This window comes from Fistularia commersonii, chromosome 28, assembly GCF_037954325.1.
Source record: "Fistularia commersonii isolate RoL2024-O1a breed Wild chromosome 28, RoL_Fcom_v1.0, whole genome shotgun sequence".
Taxonomy (NCBI): domain Eukaryota; kingdom Metazoa; phylum Chordata; class Actinopteri; order Syngnathiformes; family Fistulariidae; genus Fistularia; species Fistularia commersonii.
In genome coordinates this window covers 9,617,445-9,636,504 of record NC_141311.1, presented here as the reverse complement: position 1 = coordinate 9,636,504, position 19,060 = coordinate 9,617,445, and the positions used below count along the sequence as shown (strand labels likewise).

The following is a 19,060-nucleotide window of genomic DNA, read 5'->3' as shown; positions in this document are numbered from 1 at the left end:
AGCTGGAAACCCATTCCGATGGTTCAAATGATCTGAACTCGTCAATTATTTTCCCTTAATTTCAATAATGAGGATTTTTCAGATTTTCCGCTGTGTAGCTCATGCTTACCCCTCACCAGCAGCACTAACTGATTTTAGCATTCGCACTGTAGCGGAACTAGAACCTCACAAGCAGTTTCATTAGCATCATTCACCGGGCTAACAAGGCTCGACTGACCATCTGGCACACCGGCGGTGGTTCTGGAGGAATGCGGGCTCTTTATTCACCCTTTTTTTTTTTTTTTAACTTGTCAGTTTAAAAAAAAAAAAAAAAAAAAAAAAAAAAAAGACGTGACCGGAGGCTAAACATCTCAACGGCAAAACAAATAATGCGTGAATCAATGAGATGCCGAATAAAGGTCGAGCTGCTCGGACAAAACCGACCTGTTCGCTGTCAAATCTCGCGTCCAATCTCGCACGGCGACACCAAGCGTGCACGGTGAGAACGTGCATGTCACTCAACGGCTAGTGTAAAACAGAAGCTGTGTCTGCCAGCTCTCGTGGAGGACGGGGAGGTCATAATCGCCATCATAATTGTGTCTCCTACCTTAGCTGATCTTCGTCATCCTCCTACACCTGATGTCTGCCGGCGCATGACGGAGGTGTCTGTCGTCCCCGTCCAGTCATCGCCTCGCAGCAGAAGAGCCGGAAAGAAGAAGTGGATCACGAAGAGGTCAAGTAAGTAACGCTAGCAGCAGAGGCAGCACCCGACGCTCCCTAAGCAGGAGACTTCATATTTCTATAAAAACATTTTTGAAAAATGCAAGACTAACAAAGAGGGAATGTGAATCTTCAGGGATTCCTTCGAAAAATCTTATCCTGACGTCTGGTACGGAAATCTTGTTTTCAAGGCTAAAAATAAAAGATTCTACAGGCAAAAATATTAGCAATCTAGCTCCAGAGTTGGACCTTAAGAGTAGGTGGACATGAAAACACGGAACAAGTCAAGGTCTCCATGGAAACAAAGGCATGATAAATATTCAATATTTATTCTGTTTCGTAGCATGTTGAATTTAAATACGTTTTAAATATACTTTAGATTTTCCTGGGTTGTCACCATGCTCTCCATCTTCCTCCCACACTTGCTAATGCTAAATGCACAATGCTAAAACAATCAGCGGGTCCATTGATGACTGAATTGACGGTAGGTGTGAATAAGAAAGCTAAAAGTTGGATGTCTCGACGTGTCCCTGTGATTGACAGGTGTCAGATGAAGCCCCGCCTCTCGAACCTGTGAGTTCGTTCTATCTGTTTGTGCACGTCCGGACGTGGTGAGGACCTGATGGGCGAAAACACGCGGGGAGAAAATGCCACGTCCCGCCGTTTCCGCTTCAGCTCCAAAGGTCACCGACGAGCGAGGCCTCCACGCTCGCCGCCTTTGCTAACAAGCATAAATATCACCACCCTTCAATTTACCCCCCCATTAAAACTTCTGCCTGCATGTGTGGAAACCTCACCTCACGCCTCGAGGGTAGTCCGGGCGCTCCGTCAGCGCCGCCGCTTCGGCCCCGTCGACTGGTCGACCCATCGACCGATCACAGCTGGCAGAAGGAGACACAACACACCCTTCCCCCGGGACAGGAACCGCAAAAAGACGGCCTTAATAGAGACAGATTGCAATGATATGGGCAAGATTATTGAGCCGCGGACAGATTTATTCTTCACTGGGACGCAGATTTGCTCCGACGTCGCAGGTCTTTTAGCACCCTCACAGGAAAGAACCTCTTTCCTTCCCTGAACTCCGTCCTACCGCTGATTCTTCTCCCACAGCCGCCTTCGCGCTCTGTCTGGTGACTCGGATGAAATCCCCAAAAATTCAGCGGAGGGCGTTTTTGACAAAAAAACAAACAAAGGAATTGTCTTTCATTTAAAGACTTAATCATTGGTTTTTATTCATATTATCTATTTTTACAAATTTCTGTTTTTCCTTTTTAAAATCAGTGATCGATTTCAAATGTACCCAAAATGTGATTTTTTTTTTTTTTAATTTATTTATCTTTTAAGAACAAACACTTATCTTGTGGGAACAAAGTACGTATCCCGTGGGAACAAAACACTTCTGGTGGGAAAAGCTCAAGATGATTAACTTGTGTGCATGAAAAAATGATTTTGGACGCTTCTGAAAAAATCTTTGCGTGAAGTGATAAACAGCCAAATCAAACAGCAGCAGCGACAGAAATGAGTCAAACATGTTTATAATAAAATAGATTGTAAGGAACGTGTTTGAAGAACAACATCATTAGAACAGGACACAGATTCATTACATTACAGATAAATTATTATTATTCATGTCCGCTGAATGAGACACCAATAAAATCACAGAATTCATCCAGGCATGTAAGGAGGAATAGAAGACTGTGTTTTCAAAGTAAAAAAAAAAAAAAAAAGAAATAAAATCAACAAGTGTTTCAGTCCTTATGTGAACCTGGTGAAATCGTGAAATGGGACAAACACGGGAATTCTGTCAGTGATGGAGAATAAAAACAGTAACTAGAATAAATGAAATGATTGACCTGTAGAGGGCAGCATTTCACAAAGATCCCAAAACCCGGAAGTAACTTTGTGCACCCCCACCCCCCAACACACACACACACACACACACACACACACACACACATCAGAACGTGGCATCACATCACCAAACGCACAGACACACACTCGCATTCAAGTCATGGTGGAATTGAGAATTTTTGATTGTAAACGTCCTGACAGGGCCCCTTGAGACATGATGGAGGTTAAAATAAAAAGATGAGCAAGAAGAATCAGAAAAAAAAAAAAAGGCCTTGAAATTTGAATGCATTATTTGTAGTGTTTCTGTTGCTCCCCCCTCCATCCTCTCTGTTACACTTGGCAGTGAGATGGAGAATCAGAAGTGGGTCAAACCCTGGAGAAGGAAACGGGGGAGCAGAAACGTTGACGGGCAAAGCGGAAGAGCGTTCTGGACCGGTTTGATCGGAGAGGGTGGATGGATTCTACCGCATGCCCAGCCAACGCGGGCCCTTTTAGATCCTGAACTTCTGGAAAACCCAACGTCTGTAAGCGTGATGTCAGGGACCTCCTCTGTTTGTGACCGACTATCACCCTGTCTGTTGATTTAAAATGATTTCTAAGCAAATAAAAGTGTTTTAAAAAAAAAAAATCAATGTTGACTTTACGATGGCGATGAACTCAGATTTTGATTGTTTTGCTTGTGGGGTTATTTCTGGTTATTTCAGTTTGAGAAAGTACAAAAAAAAAAGGTGATTTCAAAATAAACGCAGGCTATCAGAAATTTACTGTGATAAACTACAAAATTGACATGTCATCATGGTAATTTTGCCTGTGGTCATGTGTGTACCTGTCAGTATAAAATAGTAAAAATCCTGTTTAAAAACAAACATGATAGGTTTACAATTGCTAGTAAATTAATTAGAGCTGATGACACATCATTTTAATTTTATGTATGGTTTTTATTGCTAACATCTAACCTACCTGAAACTACCTGAATTTTGAACGTAAAGGAGATGAATTTTCATGCCGTTTGGCACAAAAAAGTCCAATATTAAATTGATTTATGAATATAATAACATTATTAATATCCTACTAAAATACCAATTACTTTATTGACATATATTTTACATGAGAGTTTGAACCGTTCAGTTTACTTTTAAATACCCGGTATTTTGTCTTAACAAACAGGTAAAAAATATATTTAATAAAAAGGAGTCAGAGAAAAATTAAAAAAACAAAAACAAAAAAAACAATTAAGTGTCTTTAATGATAGAGCTACATTTGTACATTTCTACAGCAGGATTTCCGTAAGACTAACAGCCAAATTAGATTAAAAAAAATACTAAAATTAACAGACGTTAGCCTGCAGGCGTGTGACGCGGATAATCCGTCAGAAGGATCTGAAATTAAATACTCGATGAAAAATCTTCAGTTCAATAGTTTGTTCCGTTAAATAACGATAAAAACATTTCATAGTTTTTCTGACAATCAACGTGAAATATAAATTACATTAAAGCACCAATTTCGACAATGTGGATAATAAAATAAATAGTTTGTGGTTTGTTTGTGTTTTTTTTTTTTTTTTTCTCCTTTTTTTTCTCAAGACAGCACAAGTGTAAGGCTGTGCAGTGCATCCTGGCCCGCCTCCATCCGGGACGGATGGCGGTCCAAGGGTGTGGGCGGCCGCGGACGCCATCCACCATCATTGACGGCAAACAACTGGGACTCCAACAGGTGGAGAAAAGATGACAAAAACCGTTAAAAACCATTATGGATTATTTTTAAAATGCTGGGTAAGGGTGGGGGGGGGGGGTGCAACTTGTCCTTCCATATCTTCATTTTTTTTGGAGGGGGGCAAATACAGAGCGACATCTTAGAAAGATTGTCATTTTTTTTCCTTTTTAAACATGAGCGGTATAAGTCGACGGCGTGTCGCGCTCCCCCTCAGTCTGTCACTGGCCCCGAAACACACGAGAAAACCAATATCGCAGTTTCTCCCACTCACACGTGCACATAGAAAAAGGCTTGGGGGGGGGCGGGGAGGTGGTGGAGGGGTGAGGCGTTATCCTGGTCGATGCTGTCCTGTACATCATTCATGCACCGCCTGACTTCGGACCGCCGGCCGCCCCGCGATCCGACACAAACGCACACAAACGTGCGGTACCTTGCTTTGATCCCGAAAGACCCGCCTGTGGATTGGGGTGTGCTCACACACAAACACACACACGCACACATAAAGTGAGATAAGGGATTACTGTGTGAGTATAAAAAGAAAAAAAAAGCGGACCCGTGGTAGGCTGTTTGAAAGGGGGGGGGGCTTCAAAAAGTGTGTGTGTGTGTGTGGGGGTAATCAAAGAACGGAGGCACAAAACTGCCTTCTATTTTTTCTCTCTCTCTCTCTCTTTCTTAAAACCCCACCGATGCGAGGACCAGCGGCCAACGTCGGACTGTCGTCACCGCCGTTGCCGAGATTAGAAAAAGTTCACTAGGCTATGTTACAGTGCAGTAAGGAGGGCGAAAAAAGTTTCCCGGGATATCTTCAAACGTCCCGTCAGAAATATACTTGTAACTCTTTCTTTAGGAATTTTTAAATTTTGGTGTCTTTTGCAAACGGTATTAATTTCTATTTTCTACACATACAGTAGACTGAAGCGTGACATAAAATCATAACATATACATTAACAATCCATTAAAATATTGATTTAGAAATATAGGTCAGTAGACCGGCAGACTGTGACCTACAAGTGTTTCCATAAAAAAAAAACCAACAACAACAACGAAAAAAAAAAAAAAGTTGGCAGGCGATGAAGGTTCCCTCCTCGGAAACCAAATGTACCTGGGGTCGGCAGGCGCGGATCAATCGGAGTACTGAAGGTCCAAGTCCACGGTGCCGTCCGTCACGACTAACCTCACCCTCTTGGGTTTTGTGGGACCCATAGAGTGAGACGTGGTGACGGGGCCGTAGTGCGGCGCCCCCTGGTGGTCCCCTGGCAGGCCCTGCGGCTGCAGGTCCTTCTTGCAGTGCTCGTCCTGCTGGCCTTTGAGCCCCGAAAAGCCGCCGAGGGAGAACGAGGGCATGCTGGACAGCTGGGACCCGCAGGGCTCCAGCACCAGCCGCCCCTGAGTGCCCGATGGCTCCATGAGACAGTGGTAAGTGTAGTTTGTGGAGCCGAGCCCAGGGTAGCCGTCGCCGCTGTCCCTGAGGCCCAGAGTCAGGGAGTGGTCCCCGCTGAAGTTCAACACGTAGGGGGGACCTTGGGTACCGTAGGGGAAGGAGGCGGACGAGACCGATGCCTGAGTCTTGCTTGCTGGTGCCGGCGTACTGGGAGGGGTGCCGTGGACCACCTGGGGACTGTGCTGAGGCATAGGCGACAGGGACGACCCGAAGCTGAAGTCGAACGGATCCTGCTGCGTGAAGCACGGCTGGTGTTTGTCCGACGCCAACGGGCCGGGCTTGTCGTTTTTCATGTTCTTCTCGGGGGGGGAAGGGTAGCCCTCGGACATCTTGCTGGAGAAGAAGAAGGGCCTCGGCAGCGCCGAGAAGTTTTTGTACTGCAGGCTGGCCTCGGCGCTGTCGTGCTTGTCCGACACCATCTTGCTTTTACCAAAAGCTTGGGGGTAGGAGGAGTGGGGTTTGTTGAAATGAGAGCAGGACCTGCCGGGGTTCCCGGCTGACGCCATGTAGCTCACGTCTTTCCCGAAGTCCTGTGCGATGTGGGCCTTGTGGTGACTGTCGCCGCCGCCCAGTTTCTGGCCATGCTCCGGTTTCTCCATAGCACCTAGTTTTACAGCCTGCGATTTGGATGCGACACCTTGACCGCCAGCAGCCAAGGCATCTTTACAAGGCGCGCTGTAGAGGTTCTGACTCTGGTTCCCACCCTGGAATTTCAGGACCCTGTGGATGACGGTGGTGGGTTTCTCCTGGAAGCTGAAGGGATTGTCTACCGGGTTGGGGTTTCTCACAGTGAACAGCTGAGGGGAGAAGAACCTGTTGGCCATCTGCGAGGGCGGGACGGACTTGGTCAGGCAGTTCTGGGACCCTGGCCTGGCCGGGTTGGGCTGACAAGACAAGAAGGGCTGCGTTTTGCTGGGAATGGCCACGCGATGGAAGGGACCCTGGGTTTTGAGGTTAGACTGGACCTTCGGCTGGCCGCCGCTGGTCTTGATGGTGGGCTGGGCACCACTCGTGGGATTATGGGGTGTTATCGAAGACGACGACGAGGCGCCGAACAACCGCGGCCTGCTGACAACGGACATGGGCAGGGATTTGTGGTCTTCTTTGGACTGCCTCGCTCCTGGGTTTTTGCAAAGAATTCTGTCCTTGGCGATGAGGTCAGGGTTGCAGAGTGCTGAGAAGCTGTACCCGGGAAGAAGGGGCGGGTTTCTGTCTTTGGGGGCGTCCTTCACCTCGCACTCCAGAGAAGCGACATCCCCCTTGGAGGACATTAGATTTGGGAAGAACTGAAGGTCCTCACTGGTGAAGTTGTTCCCGGGGCTGGGCGGGCCGAGATACGGCGTTTCCGTGGTCCACGTGTCTGGGGGGCTGTGAGAGAGGGGGCTGCTGAACGGATCCGTGGGCGGATTCAGCGAGCACAGGTCCGACGGCGACGAGGGCAGAATGTTCTGCGGCTGATAGTAGCCCTCGAAGTTGAGGCAGGGGAAGTCCAGGATGTCCTCGCAGCAGTTGGCAAAGCTGGGCTCTCCGGACAACATGTTGTCCGGCGCGGTGAACGGCGGCGACTCGGACGGCTGCTGGATGACGGAACTCGGAGCGCCGGCGCAGGCGGCGGGCTTTTCCAGCGTCTGCGACGAGCACAGGCCCTCGGAGAGCCTCGAGAGGCTGTTGTCGATCTGCTGCAGGGTGTGGCTGAGACAGGTGGCGGGCACCTCCATTGGCACGCACTTGTGCGGCCTCTCCATTTTGGCCCGGGGTTTCCGTCCTGCGCCGCCCGCATCCAGCCTCTCGGCGATTATGTTTGCGCCCACCGAGATAACCTCGGGTCGGTTGTCGCCGAGGGGCGAGGAAAGAGACAGCGGAGACAGAGACAAGGAGAAAGGGGGCGGTTCACTTTTCAATAGTGCCGCATCGGCGCCAGGTCTCTGGGCGGAGGCGCACTCCTCCTTTAGCTTGTTGAAATCCAGCACGCCGTTCTTGTGTTTAACCACAATGTGGCTGCCGACCTCCTTCTTTACCCGGGGCTCCACTTTTACGCCGGGCGGTCGCTGCTCGCCATCCTTGCTGTCCACCTCCCAGATGTCCTCTGCCTTCCTGCGCAGTTTCAGGACGGGCAGCGGGAGGCTGCCGAAGTCCACTGCCGGCTCCAGCTTCTGCTGAACGCAGCTCTCAAACAGGCAGCAAGTCTTTAAAAAACGATCCTCCACCTTTCTTTCTGGCTGCACGAGTGGAAAAGTCTCAGGTCTGAGGGCGTCGTTGCTTTCCGGCTGCAGCCCCTCATCCCACTTCGCCTTCCCCTCCGCTGGTTGGCTGACTTGGACGAGGCCGTCTGCCTGCTGAAGATCCTGCTCCTTCTCCGATTTGGCGCCAGCGGCTGCGCTTTTCTTCCCCGCCCCCCTGTCGCCCCGCTCCTTTACGCGCCGCAGTTTGCTCTTGGACTTCTTTTTCTGCACGTGAGCGCGGGCGGCCTGCATTTCCATGTTCAAAATGGACACCGAGTCCATGATGGCCTTGAAGGGGTCGCACGCCGTCAGCTCCTCCGACTTTTCCGTTTTCAGTTTCAGACCCTCTATGCCTGTGCTCTGCATCTCCCAGACCTTCCCTCGCCTCCTCCTGAAACGGATCTTGAAATTAAGGCTTGGCTTCACCTCCTCCACGCCGCTCAGGTGCTGGGGCGACGGTTCTGCGCCGCCTTCTCTAAGCGAGAGATTTTTCTCACACTGCTGTTGCGTCCAGGCCATATCCTCGGCCCTCCTGCCCTGCGCTGGCTGGGCGTCGACGGCATCCTCCTCATCGGGCCACTCCAGCTTACACTTCCGAACTTTGCGCATCAGGCCGCTCCGCTGGGATTCGGCGCCTCTGGAGCGCAGGGCTCTGCTCAGGTGGTTTTGTCGGGTTACTCTCCTGCAGGGGGCCTTTGAGAACCTGCCCCTACGGTCCCTCATTGGATGTCCGACCTCCTCTGACAGCGGCAAGTGCTCCCGTCCAGCACCGGCGGGGGGACGCACTTCCGCTGCGCCGCGAGCGGCCTGCAACTCCAGACGGTGCTCCGGTTCCACGGAGCTCCGGAACGTGCGCTTCTTCAGAGGTATGTTGGACTGCATGTGCGCTTGCGGGTTGGCTTCCGGCCGCAGACCGGCATGGGCCCTCACCGACACAGGCGACCTGGGAGGTAGGGGGTTGAGGCGGGGGGACACCAGCTCCCCCGGCCTCTGTGCCGACAGCGGATAGGCACCGTCATCCCTCGACTCGATTTTGACCGGACATTGCTTGTTCGGGGGTCCCTTATCGTCCGCCCTGAGCTTCGCTGCCCTGGGCCTCATGCTCCGCCTTTCCTCTACACCATCGGGCGACGACTGCCGGCACCTTCCCCTGTCTTCCTCCCCCTTCTGTTCTAGGTTTCGGATTTCTTTCGAAGACAAGGCGGCGAGGTCTACTCTCCTGTCTACTGTCATCTTCTCTTTCCTCAGGATGTCCGACAAGAGGACCCTGGCCTGCTTGATGACGATGTCTTTGTCGCACAGCTTCACGACCTGTCCCAACGCCTTGCGGACAACTCCGTCGCCGCCAACGTCGGCACACTGAATATTGTTTTGCCCCTTTTTCCTATCACCTACCACCGTGTTGCCCTCGCCGCCCCCCTCTGGGGCCCTGCCCTCGGTCTTACACTGCGTCACAGCGGTGGCCCTCTTTTCCCTCGGCTCCTCCGCTTTGCTCTTCGCTCCATCCTCACCAGACGCCATCTGTATCTCGATGACCTTGTCCTTGCCCTTCTTTTCACTGCTGGCTAACTCACCCGCCGCCTCACTCCCCGGCCTCTTCCTCGACTGAACTTTATCGACAGCCTTGAAAAACATCTCCCGCACCCCCCGGTTACCCTCCTCGGACACCGCCCCTTCCCTCGCCGAAGGCCTGTCGTGTTTGGACTGGACCGTGAGGGCCAGCGGTCGGAGCCCCTGAGTCTGCCTGCTCCGCCCCTTGGCCTCCGCGACCTCCCTCAGCTCCTCCCAGGTCTTAAACGTCCCCCCAGTCTGTTGCACACTCAGCCTGGTGAGGCTGACCGTCAGATATTGCTTGAGGGACATGGGAGGGCGTCCCCCGGCCGCCGTGGCCCCGTCTGGGGCTCTGTGAGATATTTGGTGCTGCAGGGACGCCGCCGTGCCTGTCTTGTGCTCTGCTTCCCCCACCGTTGGGTTCTGGGCCGTTTCAGTGGCGCTAGGCACAACGCCGCTGTGGCTTTTGTTCTGACCGTCTGCGCTGGCTCTCTCTGTCCTGTCCTGCCTCGCTGTGGCACAACGGGTTTTGTCCGAGTCCGCGGGCGCATCGGCGGAGTTACTGGTCGGCTGCGCGAGCGCCGTCTGCTCTGCGTTCCGTGTTCTCGAGGAGGTCCTGAGCTGAACCGCCTGCCTGTCTACCACTTTGACAGACTTCCCGTTGGCGTCCGAGCCGCCGCCGCCGCCGCCGCCGTCGACACCCCCGCTTCTCTTGAGGACGCCCAGGGACGGGTTTACAGTGAACGGCTTCAGGTTGACCTCTCCGCTTGCCTCGTCGCTGCCGGGCCGCCTGTCTCTGGCCATCACCTCCTCCAGCTGCTGCAGCAAGGCCCTCTCTTTGCTCTTCGGATCCATGCAGGTCCGGAGGAAATCCACAGAGTGTCGCCGCACGCGGACTTTGAGGTCCCTCATTTTGACCTGGGACGACAGCGGCGCTGCCCGGCGCTGCTTGACCCGGCAGGACGCCAGCGGGTGCTTCCCCGACCGCCTCTGCTTCTCGCGTCTCCACTTCTTGGTCTGGTTTAGTTTGCGGTTTTTCAGAGCGTTCCTCCTCATTTGCTGAGTGAAGGAGTTTCGGGAGGGGATGGCTGCGGAGGGTACGCATGCGCACGCACACACACACACACACACACAAACAAACACACACACACGTCAATCTCCTTCAAAAACTGAGGTTTACCAAAGAAAGTCCTACTTCCTTAAAGCGTGCTTGGACTGCCCTCTAGCCTTCAGTTAATAATCCTGCTCATTCTATCACTTTAAAAATAACTATTGAATAAAGAGAAATGACGCGGCCGAACACAAACATCTCTGGTTGCCCCGCCGCCCTTCACACACAGTTACCAATTCAAAAGAATAAAAAAGAACCTGTGGGAACCCGGCAAACAAAATTGTTATGCAACAGATTATCTCAGTTCTGCTCGTCTAACTTTTTTCTTTACAGGGGAGATTTGAGATTACAAATGACATCAACAAAGCCTGATTATGTAATAATCAAAGTAATAAAGCAAAAACATTAATATTACATAAATAGCCAGAATTCTTTCGGAACCGCTTCGAGATCGTGCGGGTTTCGTCTTCAAATGCGGAAGCGAGTGATCACCGAGGTTTACGAAATTTGTGACAATTTCTAGACTTTTTCTGTATCATCCCACGCGTGAGATTAACACAAATCTGTGTCGAGAGTCCTCACAATTACCTTTGAAGATACCTGAGTGCAGCCCCGGCACCATCGGCCTGGAGGGCAGGTGGCCCTTCTCCCGCTGGTGTCGTAGGTATCGCTCTCGCAGGCGGTACTTCTGGCCCAGTGGGTCCTTCATCTCCTCGCATTCAGGCTGCTTCCCTCGGTGTCTGAAGAGACCCTCGCCTTTTCTGGAGGACCACGCGAGCGTGTTAAAAAGAGTCCCCGGTTTATGGAATTAAAAAAAAAAAAGACGATAGAGGAGATGACAACAGCGGTGGCGGACTGACCTCTCGCAAGTGCAGCATTCACACATTTCGTTGCCCTCCCCGAAAAAGCTGGCGCCATAGTAACAGGTGATCTCCTCCCCCGGCGAGATGGGTCGGATCACCTCCACACAGGCGCCGTTCTTCTCACCGGGGACAAACTGGGCGAGGGAGATGTTGGGAGACAAGAGCTGGTTGGTTGGTTGGCCCAGGGGAGGAAACTCATGCAGGGGTTGGGGGGCGGGGGGGCGCACAGGAGGTACATCTGAATTTTACAATATCATGCAAACACGGTATTTGAATTACCTTGCAGTTGGGTTTGCAGTCTGCGACCCATAGGAAGGGAGGGAGAGAGAGATAAAGGTTAGTCATCTGGTCAGTTCATCTCCTCATCATTAACTCTTAGGAAGTAAATGAGAAACAAAAAAAAAAAGAGATCTGGACGAGAAGTAGTGTCCTCGCCATGGGGGGTGGGGGGGGGGGGGTTCAGCCTCTCCTGAACTCTAGGGATTCAGGTCACATTTATAATACACATAATTATTCATACACATTTATTATTTCTTACAGATAAGAGTGAGTGTGTTTCTGTGTGGCAGGTGAGTTTATCTCGGGTCATGCAGGAAAAAAAAAAGAGGGTTGCGGAGATGTTGACAGCACGAGTGGCTCGACACGGCGGCGCATTATTTTCCAATAGATACAGTTCAAAAAAAAAAAAAAAAAAAAAAAGTTCAATATTTCTAGTCACTAATTCAGAAAGTGAAACCTGTATTGTCAACCTCTTAGAATCATCGCCTAAGTCATTTTTTTACAAAGATGTTTTTTTTTTTTGCCTAAATCATCTTCTCATGATGCTGACCACCTCTGGCAAAATTGCCTTCATCCTCAGTTACACAGATTGTGCCATTCTACCCCTTAGTAGAAATTTCCGAAGTCAAGAATGTGTCAAATGGTTCAGTTTTTTGTGTTTCCTAAAAAAATCTAAAAAAAAATTACTTAGGCGATTATTTTAAGACGGTGACGATATGTTATATAGGTTCACTGCGCATAGAGTAAAATATTTCAAGCATTTATATCTTGCAATTTTGCTGATTATGACTTACAGATAATGAAAACCAAAATCCAATGTCTCAGTAAATCAGTATGACACGGGTTCAATAATCAAAGGGTATTTTCAAGAGAAATGTCAGGCTTTTGAAAAGTAAGTGGCTGGGCCTCCTTTTGCACGAATGCCTGCGTGGCGTGCAGACGATCAGCCCGCGGCAGTGCTCAGGTGTGACGGACCTCCAGGTTAATTTGATAGCAACATCTGCATAGTTGGGTCTGGAGTCTCCTATCTTCCTCTAGATAATACCCCATAGTTTCTCTACGGCAGAGGTGTCAAACACAAGGCCCGCAGGCTGGATCAGGCCGACAAACGGGTTTAATCCGGCCAACAAAGCTTAAAGGTTTCAGGGGTGAAGTGAACGATAGGTACATTAAAAGTAGTTAATATGTCATGATTTTACCCGTCTGACTCGGCTGGGAATAGATTTTCCTCCATGTGGCCCCTGAGCTAAAATGAGTTTGACACCCCTGCTCTACAGGGTTCAGGTCAAGTAAGGTTGATGGCCATTCAAGCACAGTAACACCATGGTCATTGAACCAACTTTTGGTACCTTTGGCAGTGTGGCCAGGTGCCAAGTCCTCCTGGAAAATGAAATCAGCATCTCCATCGAGTGAATCAGCAGAAGGAAGTACGAAGTGCTCTGAAATCCCCCCGGTACTGGTGTCTTCAGAAAACACAGCGGACCAAATCATCACTGCCGACGGAAACTTCACGCTGGACGTCGAGCAACGTGGATTCCGCGCCTCTCCGCTCTTCCTCCACGCTATGGAAACTTGATTTCCAAATCACGTGCAAAATTTACTTCATCTGAAAAGCGGACTTTGGACCACTTAGCAGCAGTCCAATTGTTTTTTTCCATGGCCCAGGTAAGACGCTTCTGACGTTGCCTCTGGTTCAGGGGTGTCTTAACACGAGGAATTTGTAGCCAACGTCTAGGATTGGTCTGTGTGTAGTGGCTCTGGATGCACTGCCTCCGGCCTCGGCCCTCTCCTTGTGAAGCCCCCCGCAAACTGATTTTGCTCGCCAGTCCTCTCAACGCTCGGTTATCCCTTTTGCTTGCGCACCCTTTCCTGCCACGCTTTTCTCTTCCACTCCACTTTCTATGAATATTCTTGGATAAAGCACTCTGTGAAGCACCAGCCTCTTTAGCAGTGACCTTCTGCGGCTGACCACCTTGTGAAGGGTGTCAATGACTGTCTTCTGGACATCTGTTCAGTCAGCAGGCTTCCACACGACCCTGAAGCCTACTGACCCAGACTGAGACGTTTTCAAAGCTGCAGGTGTTTTCCATATTTGAACTTTTACACAATATTTTACACAATTTTCTGAGACATAGATTTTTGCATTTCATTATTTGTAATCCATAATTGTCAAAACTTCAAGAAATAAAAGCTTGAAATATTTTACTCTAGGTGTAATCTATATAATATGACACTTTATCATGATATTCTGCTTTTATTGAGCTAGACCGCTATCTGTTTTTAGGGGGACAGCACACTGCAGTGCTGGAGGCTGAGAGCCACTCTGGCTGTCAACAACTTCACGACCATTTTTTAGTAATAAATGTGTAATAAAGGAGCCCCTGGTCCAAACAGACACCGCGACTTTGGTTTCATTTTCCAAAATGAGTTAAAAGAAATAAAAAATCATGATATTCTCATTTTTCAAGCTGTACCTATAGTAGTGACATTCCACTAACTTTTACATTTTTTTTGTTTTCCCTCCTTACTTCTGATATTGAGCTAATTTTTTACATCATATATATATATATATATGTGATATACGTGATATACAGTCTAAAAACATGCAACAGATTAATTGGTAAAATAAAATTGCCCCCAATGAGTGAGTGACTGGTTGCCTGTCTATACAGGAATGCCTCAGAAAATTAGAATATTGTGATAAAGTTCTTTATCTATTAAAAAAAAAACAAAAATGACTTTTTCATGATATTCTAATACTTTGAGAGATGATTTTTGTGTTTTCTTAAGATGTGAGCCATAATTAGCAATATTAAAATAATAAAAGGCTTGCAATATTTCAGTTGATTTGTAATGAATCCAGAATGTATGAAATTTTTGTTTTTGAAATTGCATTACAGAAGATAAAGAAATGTATCAAAATATTCTAATTTTCTGAGACAGTCCTGCACATGCAGCCCTGCAATGGACAGGCGACCGGTCGAGGGTATACCCCGCTTCTCGCCCCATGACAGCTGGGATAGGCGCCATATCACAATATATAATTTATGATAATTCATGTAGTTATTCCATGAATTTGTTAGCATGTTTTATGAAGCCTGTAACTGCAACAAGAACATTCTTTGATGGAGCTCACAGACTGGTTGCCTGTATGGAAGTGTGAGTGTGTACTGACCGTGGTTGATGAAAGCGGCGGGCCCAAGCCACAGCTGGGCGCAGCGCTTGCGGGTGGAGTACATGACACTGAAGTCGTTGACCCCTGCCCTCAGCACGGCGCTGTCGGCAGGGCTCAGCTCCGCGATGCAGCCCAACAGAACCTCCACCCGCTCCCCTGCAAACCTGCCGGATGACAAGGGAGGCCTCAAACACCCTGAGATACCGCGGCAGATACTAATCGGGCGATCGGTCTATGTATTACCAGTGCCGCGTGGAAGTTATCTTGGCCCCATTTGTCTCGGAGGAGTACCGGTCGCAGGACTCTATCTTGACACCGCTGTCCAACAGGAAGGCACTGAGGTAGCGATACACCTGCAGACGGAGGGGAGGGGTTAGCGTGCCCCAACCTGGCCTGGAGCATTAGCAAGCAAACAGCGGCGCTGCAATGGACAAACTGCGAAGGGGGGACGGACATGTTGTCTCAGCAGCTCCTGTCGGTGACTTCCCAGGGCGTTGAAGTACTCGCCGGCCAGTTCGCCCACCGTCAGAGCCTCGAATGTGGCGCTGAAGTCGTGCGTCCGCTGAAAGCGCAGCAGGGTCTCCTTGAGGTTCCCCCACCGTCGGACCTCTGGCGGTGGACTGATGGAGAAAAAAAAAAAAGAGAAGTTTGTGTTCGTCAGGCAGAAACATACAGGGTGTGTTGTCACTGGGGCGGGCAATCGGATTTAATCCTCCGAAAGAAAAAAAAAGAAAAAAAAAACAAAGATAAATACACGGCTTCTAGTGGACAAAGTGGGAACTACAGCCTCTGTCTAAAAATAAATGATTGTGGCTTTAAATTCTAATTGATAAAACAATCAGTGAACCACAGTTTTTAATAATATACGATTGAACTTTAACAATAGCTGGTGATCCATTAAAAGCAGGTATCACGTAGGGTGGGTGGGGGGGAAATTAACGCCTGAGAATTATTACTGACCAGCGCAGAGAAAAAAAAAGAAAAAAAAAAAAACAAAGACAGAAGAGGTGAAAAATAAAAGCTCCATCCGCGGCCGGCGCTCCTCCTCTAACGCCTCCTCTCATGCGCCGGCCTCCATCGAGAGCGAGCACCTCTGAGTGCCTGCATCCTCTCATCCTTTCAGCTCGGAGGGGAGGGAGGGGGGGGAAAAAAAAAACAGAGCGGCGCAAATAAAAGGGAGGATTTTCACCTTTGTGTCAGAAAAATGTACGAAACTAAACCAAATCCTATAAAGGCCGATGGTACGCCGGGCAGCCTCTTAACCAGAATAAACCTTTATGTAATTACTGATTATTTAATTAATATTTACAATGCAAATGTTTTCTTCTTTTATAAGAATAGTAATAAAATATGGTTTTCAGTGATATGTTGCTCCTTAGAAAAGCCAGTGTTTCAATTACACACACACACACACGTCACCTCAGATTTCCTTTCTCAAGAAGCAGAGAGCATCATTCAGCACAGAATGCAAACACACATCGTCCCCCTTTTTCAAGGCGAGAGCTGTGCTTTCATTTTTGCTCTTAAGTGTCGCTGTCATTCTCCATTCTCATATCAAGAGCAGACATGTGCCTGAGCCCGGCTGAAGTGCTTTTTTTTTTTCCTAGGTGCAGCCCCATCCCTTCGAAAGCTATAATGCACCCCTGGTTGAAAACGCTGCTCCTTTGTGGAGACCAAATCTGAGAACAACGGCTCCGCTCGGTAACCCCCTTGGATTTGAGTTCATTTTTACAATTTAACGAGTTGACGGGCTCGTACGTGTCACAGTTTGAACGGGCAGAACAGCCACAGCAGAAACAAACAAACAAACAAAAATAATTGCGCTGATGTGGAAATCCAGCCGGAGACGAGTGACATACAACGCACGAGTTGTGGGGATGTGCACGGTGGTGACAGGGTGGCGGCGGTGGGAGGATTACGGCCCGTGGACTCACCTAATGTTCATTTTGTGGGTGCTGAAGCCCAGCAGGGGGTCCAGCACCAGACTGGTGGCCAGGTCATCCGTCTCACACAGCTCCTTCACACTCATTCTAGTGCATCCGTCCATCGCCTCCCACCATCAGCATGCTGCAAACACAGGGAGGGAAGAGGGGTGTGTGGAAAGGGAGGGTGGGAGCAGGGTCAGGCCCGTGGGTACGCCACGCACATCACCGTGTTCCCGCAGGTTCTGGCATCCGAAAAAAAATTCTGGGAGGTCAGCTGGACCCGGTCGAGTCATCTGTTCGCAGGCGGTCTCGCGCCACGGAGCAGACACACAAGGCAGGTTTACTCACTCGGAGCCTGACGCCTCCAGAATCAAGGCCGGAGGCAATAGTGACACAACATTATATTTAACCCAGTGTGTTTCAGTGCGGCGAAGGCAACATGTGAGTCAGACAGGTTTGAAAATAAGTATCACACATGGCATCCCCTCAGTGTTGTTACAGTTAAAAGTTATTGTAAACACACACTTGTAGCTGATGGTGTTCACGCCTCCACTAGTTTTTCCTTTGAATATTTCTTTAATTTCCTTTTCAAAACTCCTCAGCAAATTGATTGCCATGAGCGATGGCTGTTTTTCCTTCCTGACATGATTCTCTTGCAAGAGGAGGTGGGGGTCAGTGAACCTCTGCTGAATTACCAACCAACACACACACAACCTGTTTACCCCGAATCGACTCCACGGTCGTGGCTCGACTGACTCTGCACGAATTGTATGCACTTTTCAGTCCAGCCTCAGGACTCACGGATACGCCGGAATAGCAAGTTTGCAAGCACCGTGTCGGCCGGCTGCCTGACAATCGGCTCTGTTTACAACTCCTCCAGCTGCCTTCCGTAGCACGGAAATATGAATGCGCGCCTCTCTGGTTTATTTGCATCTCTCACAATCCCGTTATTCACCCGTGCATCGCTCTCCCTGCGCCTCATAGGCGTCCTTTCAGGGCAAAAACATCCCTATGGTGAGATCATGCTCGGTGCTCGCAGGCGGCTGGCAAAGGAGGGGGGTACGTTAGCTTAGCATGTCAGCTCGCAAGAGGGAGGGAGGGACTAAGATATCAGCTGAGGAGTCGGGGAGCTAGCGGTCTGCAGCTAACATCCCTGCATCAGCTCGATGATCAAATCGGAGCATTGAGGGTTAATCCGCGGCGCATTGTGCTTTCGCGGTGATGCACAGCGCCCACGGGGCCTCCGTTTACGTACCTGGGAGTCTTTTGTAGTCAACGAAAGTATCGTCAGATGGACAGCGGATCGTGAGCCCGTCGCCTGCTCAGGCTCCCGATCGCCTGGGCAGCTAGCCTAGCAGCATTTCCAGCTAGCTTTCCGCCGCCTCTCTCTCTCTCTCTCTTTCGCTCCCTCTCTCTCCCCGGCCAGCGGCTTACGAAAATGGATTCTCTGCGTCACTTCTGGAATTTGTTGGTGCGGCGGCGAACTGCAAACTCCTCTCTGGATGACGCTCTTTACAAACGCGCCGCGACGTCGATAGAGTTTGCAACAAAACAAATACCCGAATAAAAACAAAGTGTGTGTTGTGAGCCAGCTAACTAGCTCCGCGTCAGGGGCTCCTCTGATAGTAAAAGTTGATGAGCGACGTCCAGCGCAACCGAACTCTCGGTGGACACGCCCACCTGCTGCGCCATTCGCTGAGGTCAAGGTCAATCTGACAAATCAAATGCGGCACAGTGTGTTCCGTTCTGTGATTGGTCGGCGTCTATATGGGCGGGGCTACGAGTGCGGTTAGGTTTACTGTGTTGATACAGAGCAGAGGTGAGCGTAGTGGCCTGTTTGGCTGCAGGGAAGCATTTTACAAATTCTCTCTCGCGAACGTTCACCGAGGATACTGTACAGCGAAATGCCAGAGACTGCCTGTTACCACACTCTGTAGGATTCACATGCACGCCGGGACGGTGCACGTGTAGAGATGCCGATTAATCCCGATCGTATTTGCACATAATTTTGAATAAAAATTGGATCACTGTTTCGGAGAGACAGCTGACACTTTTGATGGACATATTATTCAATCCGCTGATTATTAATTCACTTGATTTGAAATGTACACTTCTCCTTTGTTTGTTTTTTTTTCCCTCGGGGTAGGTGTACTTACAGTGACAAATAATTAATTCATGAAGTGTAACGTGGATCTTGATAGTCAGGTAATCACACCTTTAACAGAGTGTG

At 49.5% G+C, this 19,060-nt stretch overlaps 1 protein-coding gene across 1 annotated transcript; it reads right to left on the bottom strand.

Moving 5' to 3' along the window:
* Nucleotides 1–2,219: 2,219 nt before the first annotated feature.
* kmt5c (lysine methyltransferase 5C) lies at nucleotides 2,220–18,440 on the bottom strand. The gene is made up of 9 exons (XM_086175434.1): nucleotides 18,086–18,440; nucleotides 16,840–16,972; nucleotides 15,360–15,525; nucleotides 15,149–15,258; nucleotides 14,906–15,069; nucleotides 11,731–11,750; nucleotides 11,449–11,585; nucleotides 11,177–11,349; nucleotides 2,220–10,565 (listed from the first exon to the last, which is right to left on the bottom strand). Exons 2-9 carry the CDS (start codon nucleotides 16,950–16,952, stop codon nucleotides 5,386–5,388), a joined length of 6,063 nt encoding a protein of 2,020 aa, XP_086031560.1. The 5' UTR covers nucleotides 16,953–16,972; nucleotides 18,086–18,440; the 3' UTR covers nucleotides 2,220–5,385.
* Nucleotides 18,441–19,060: the final 620 nt, after the last annotated feature.

Coding starts and splice junctions, on each gene's coding strand:
- kmt5c (XM_086175434.1), bottom strand. CDS start 16,952: ATGGACGGATGCACTAGAATGAGTGTGAAGGAGCTGTGTGAGACGGAT. Junction 15,070..15,148: donor ATAACTTCCACGCGGCACTG/GTAATACATAGA, acceptor GTCATCCGGCAG/GTTTGCAGGGGAGCGGGTGG. Junction 11,350..11,448: donor GAATGCTGCACTTGCGAGAG/GTCAGTCCGCCA, acceptor GTGGTCCTCCAG/AAAAGGCGAGGGTCTCTTCA.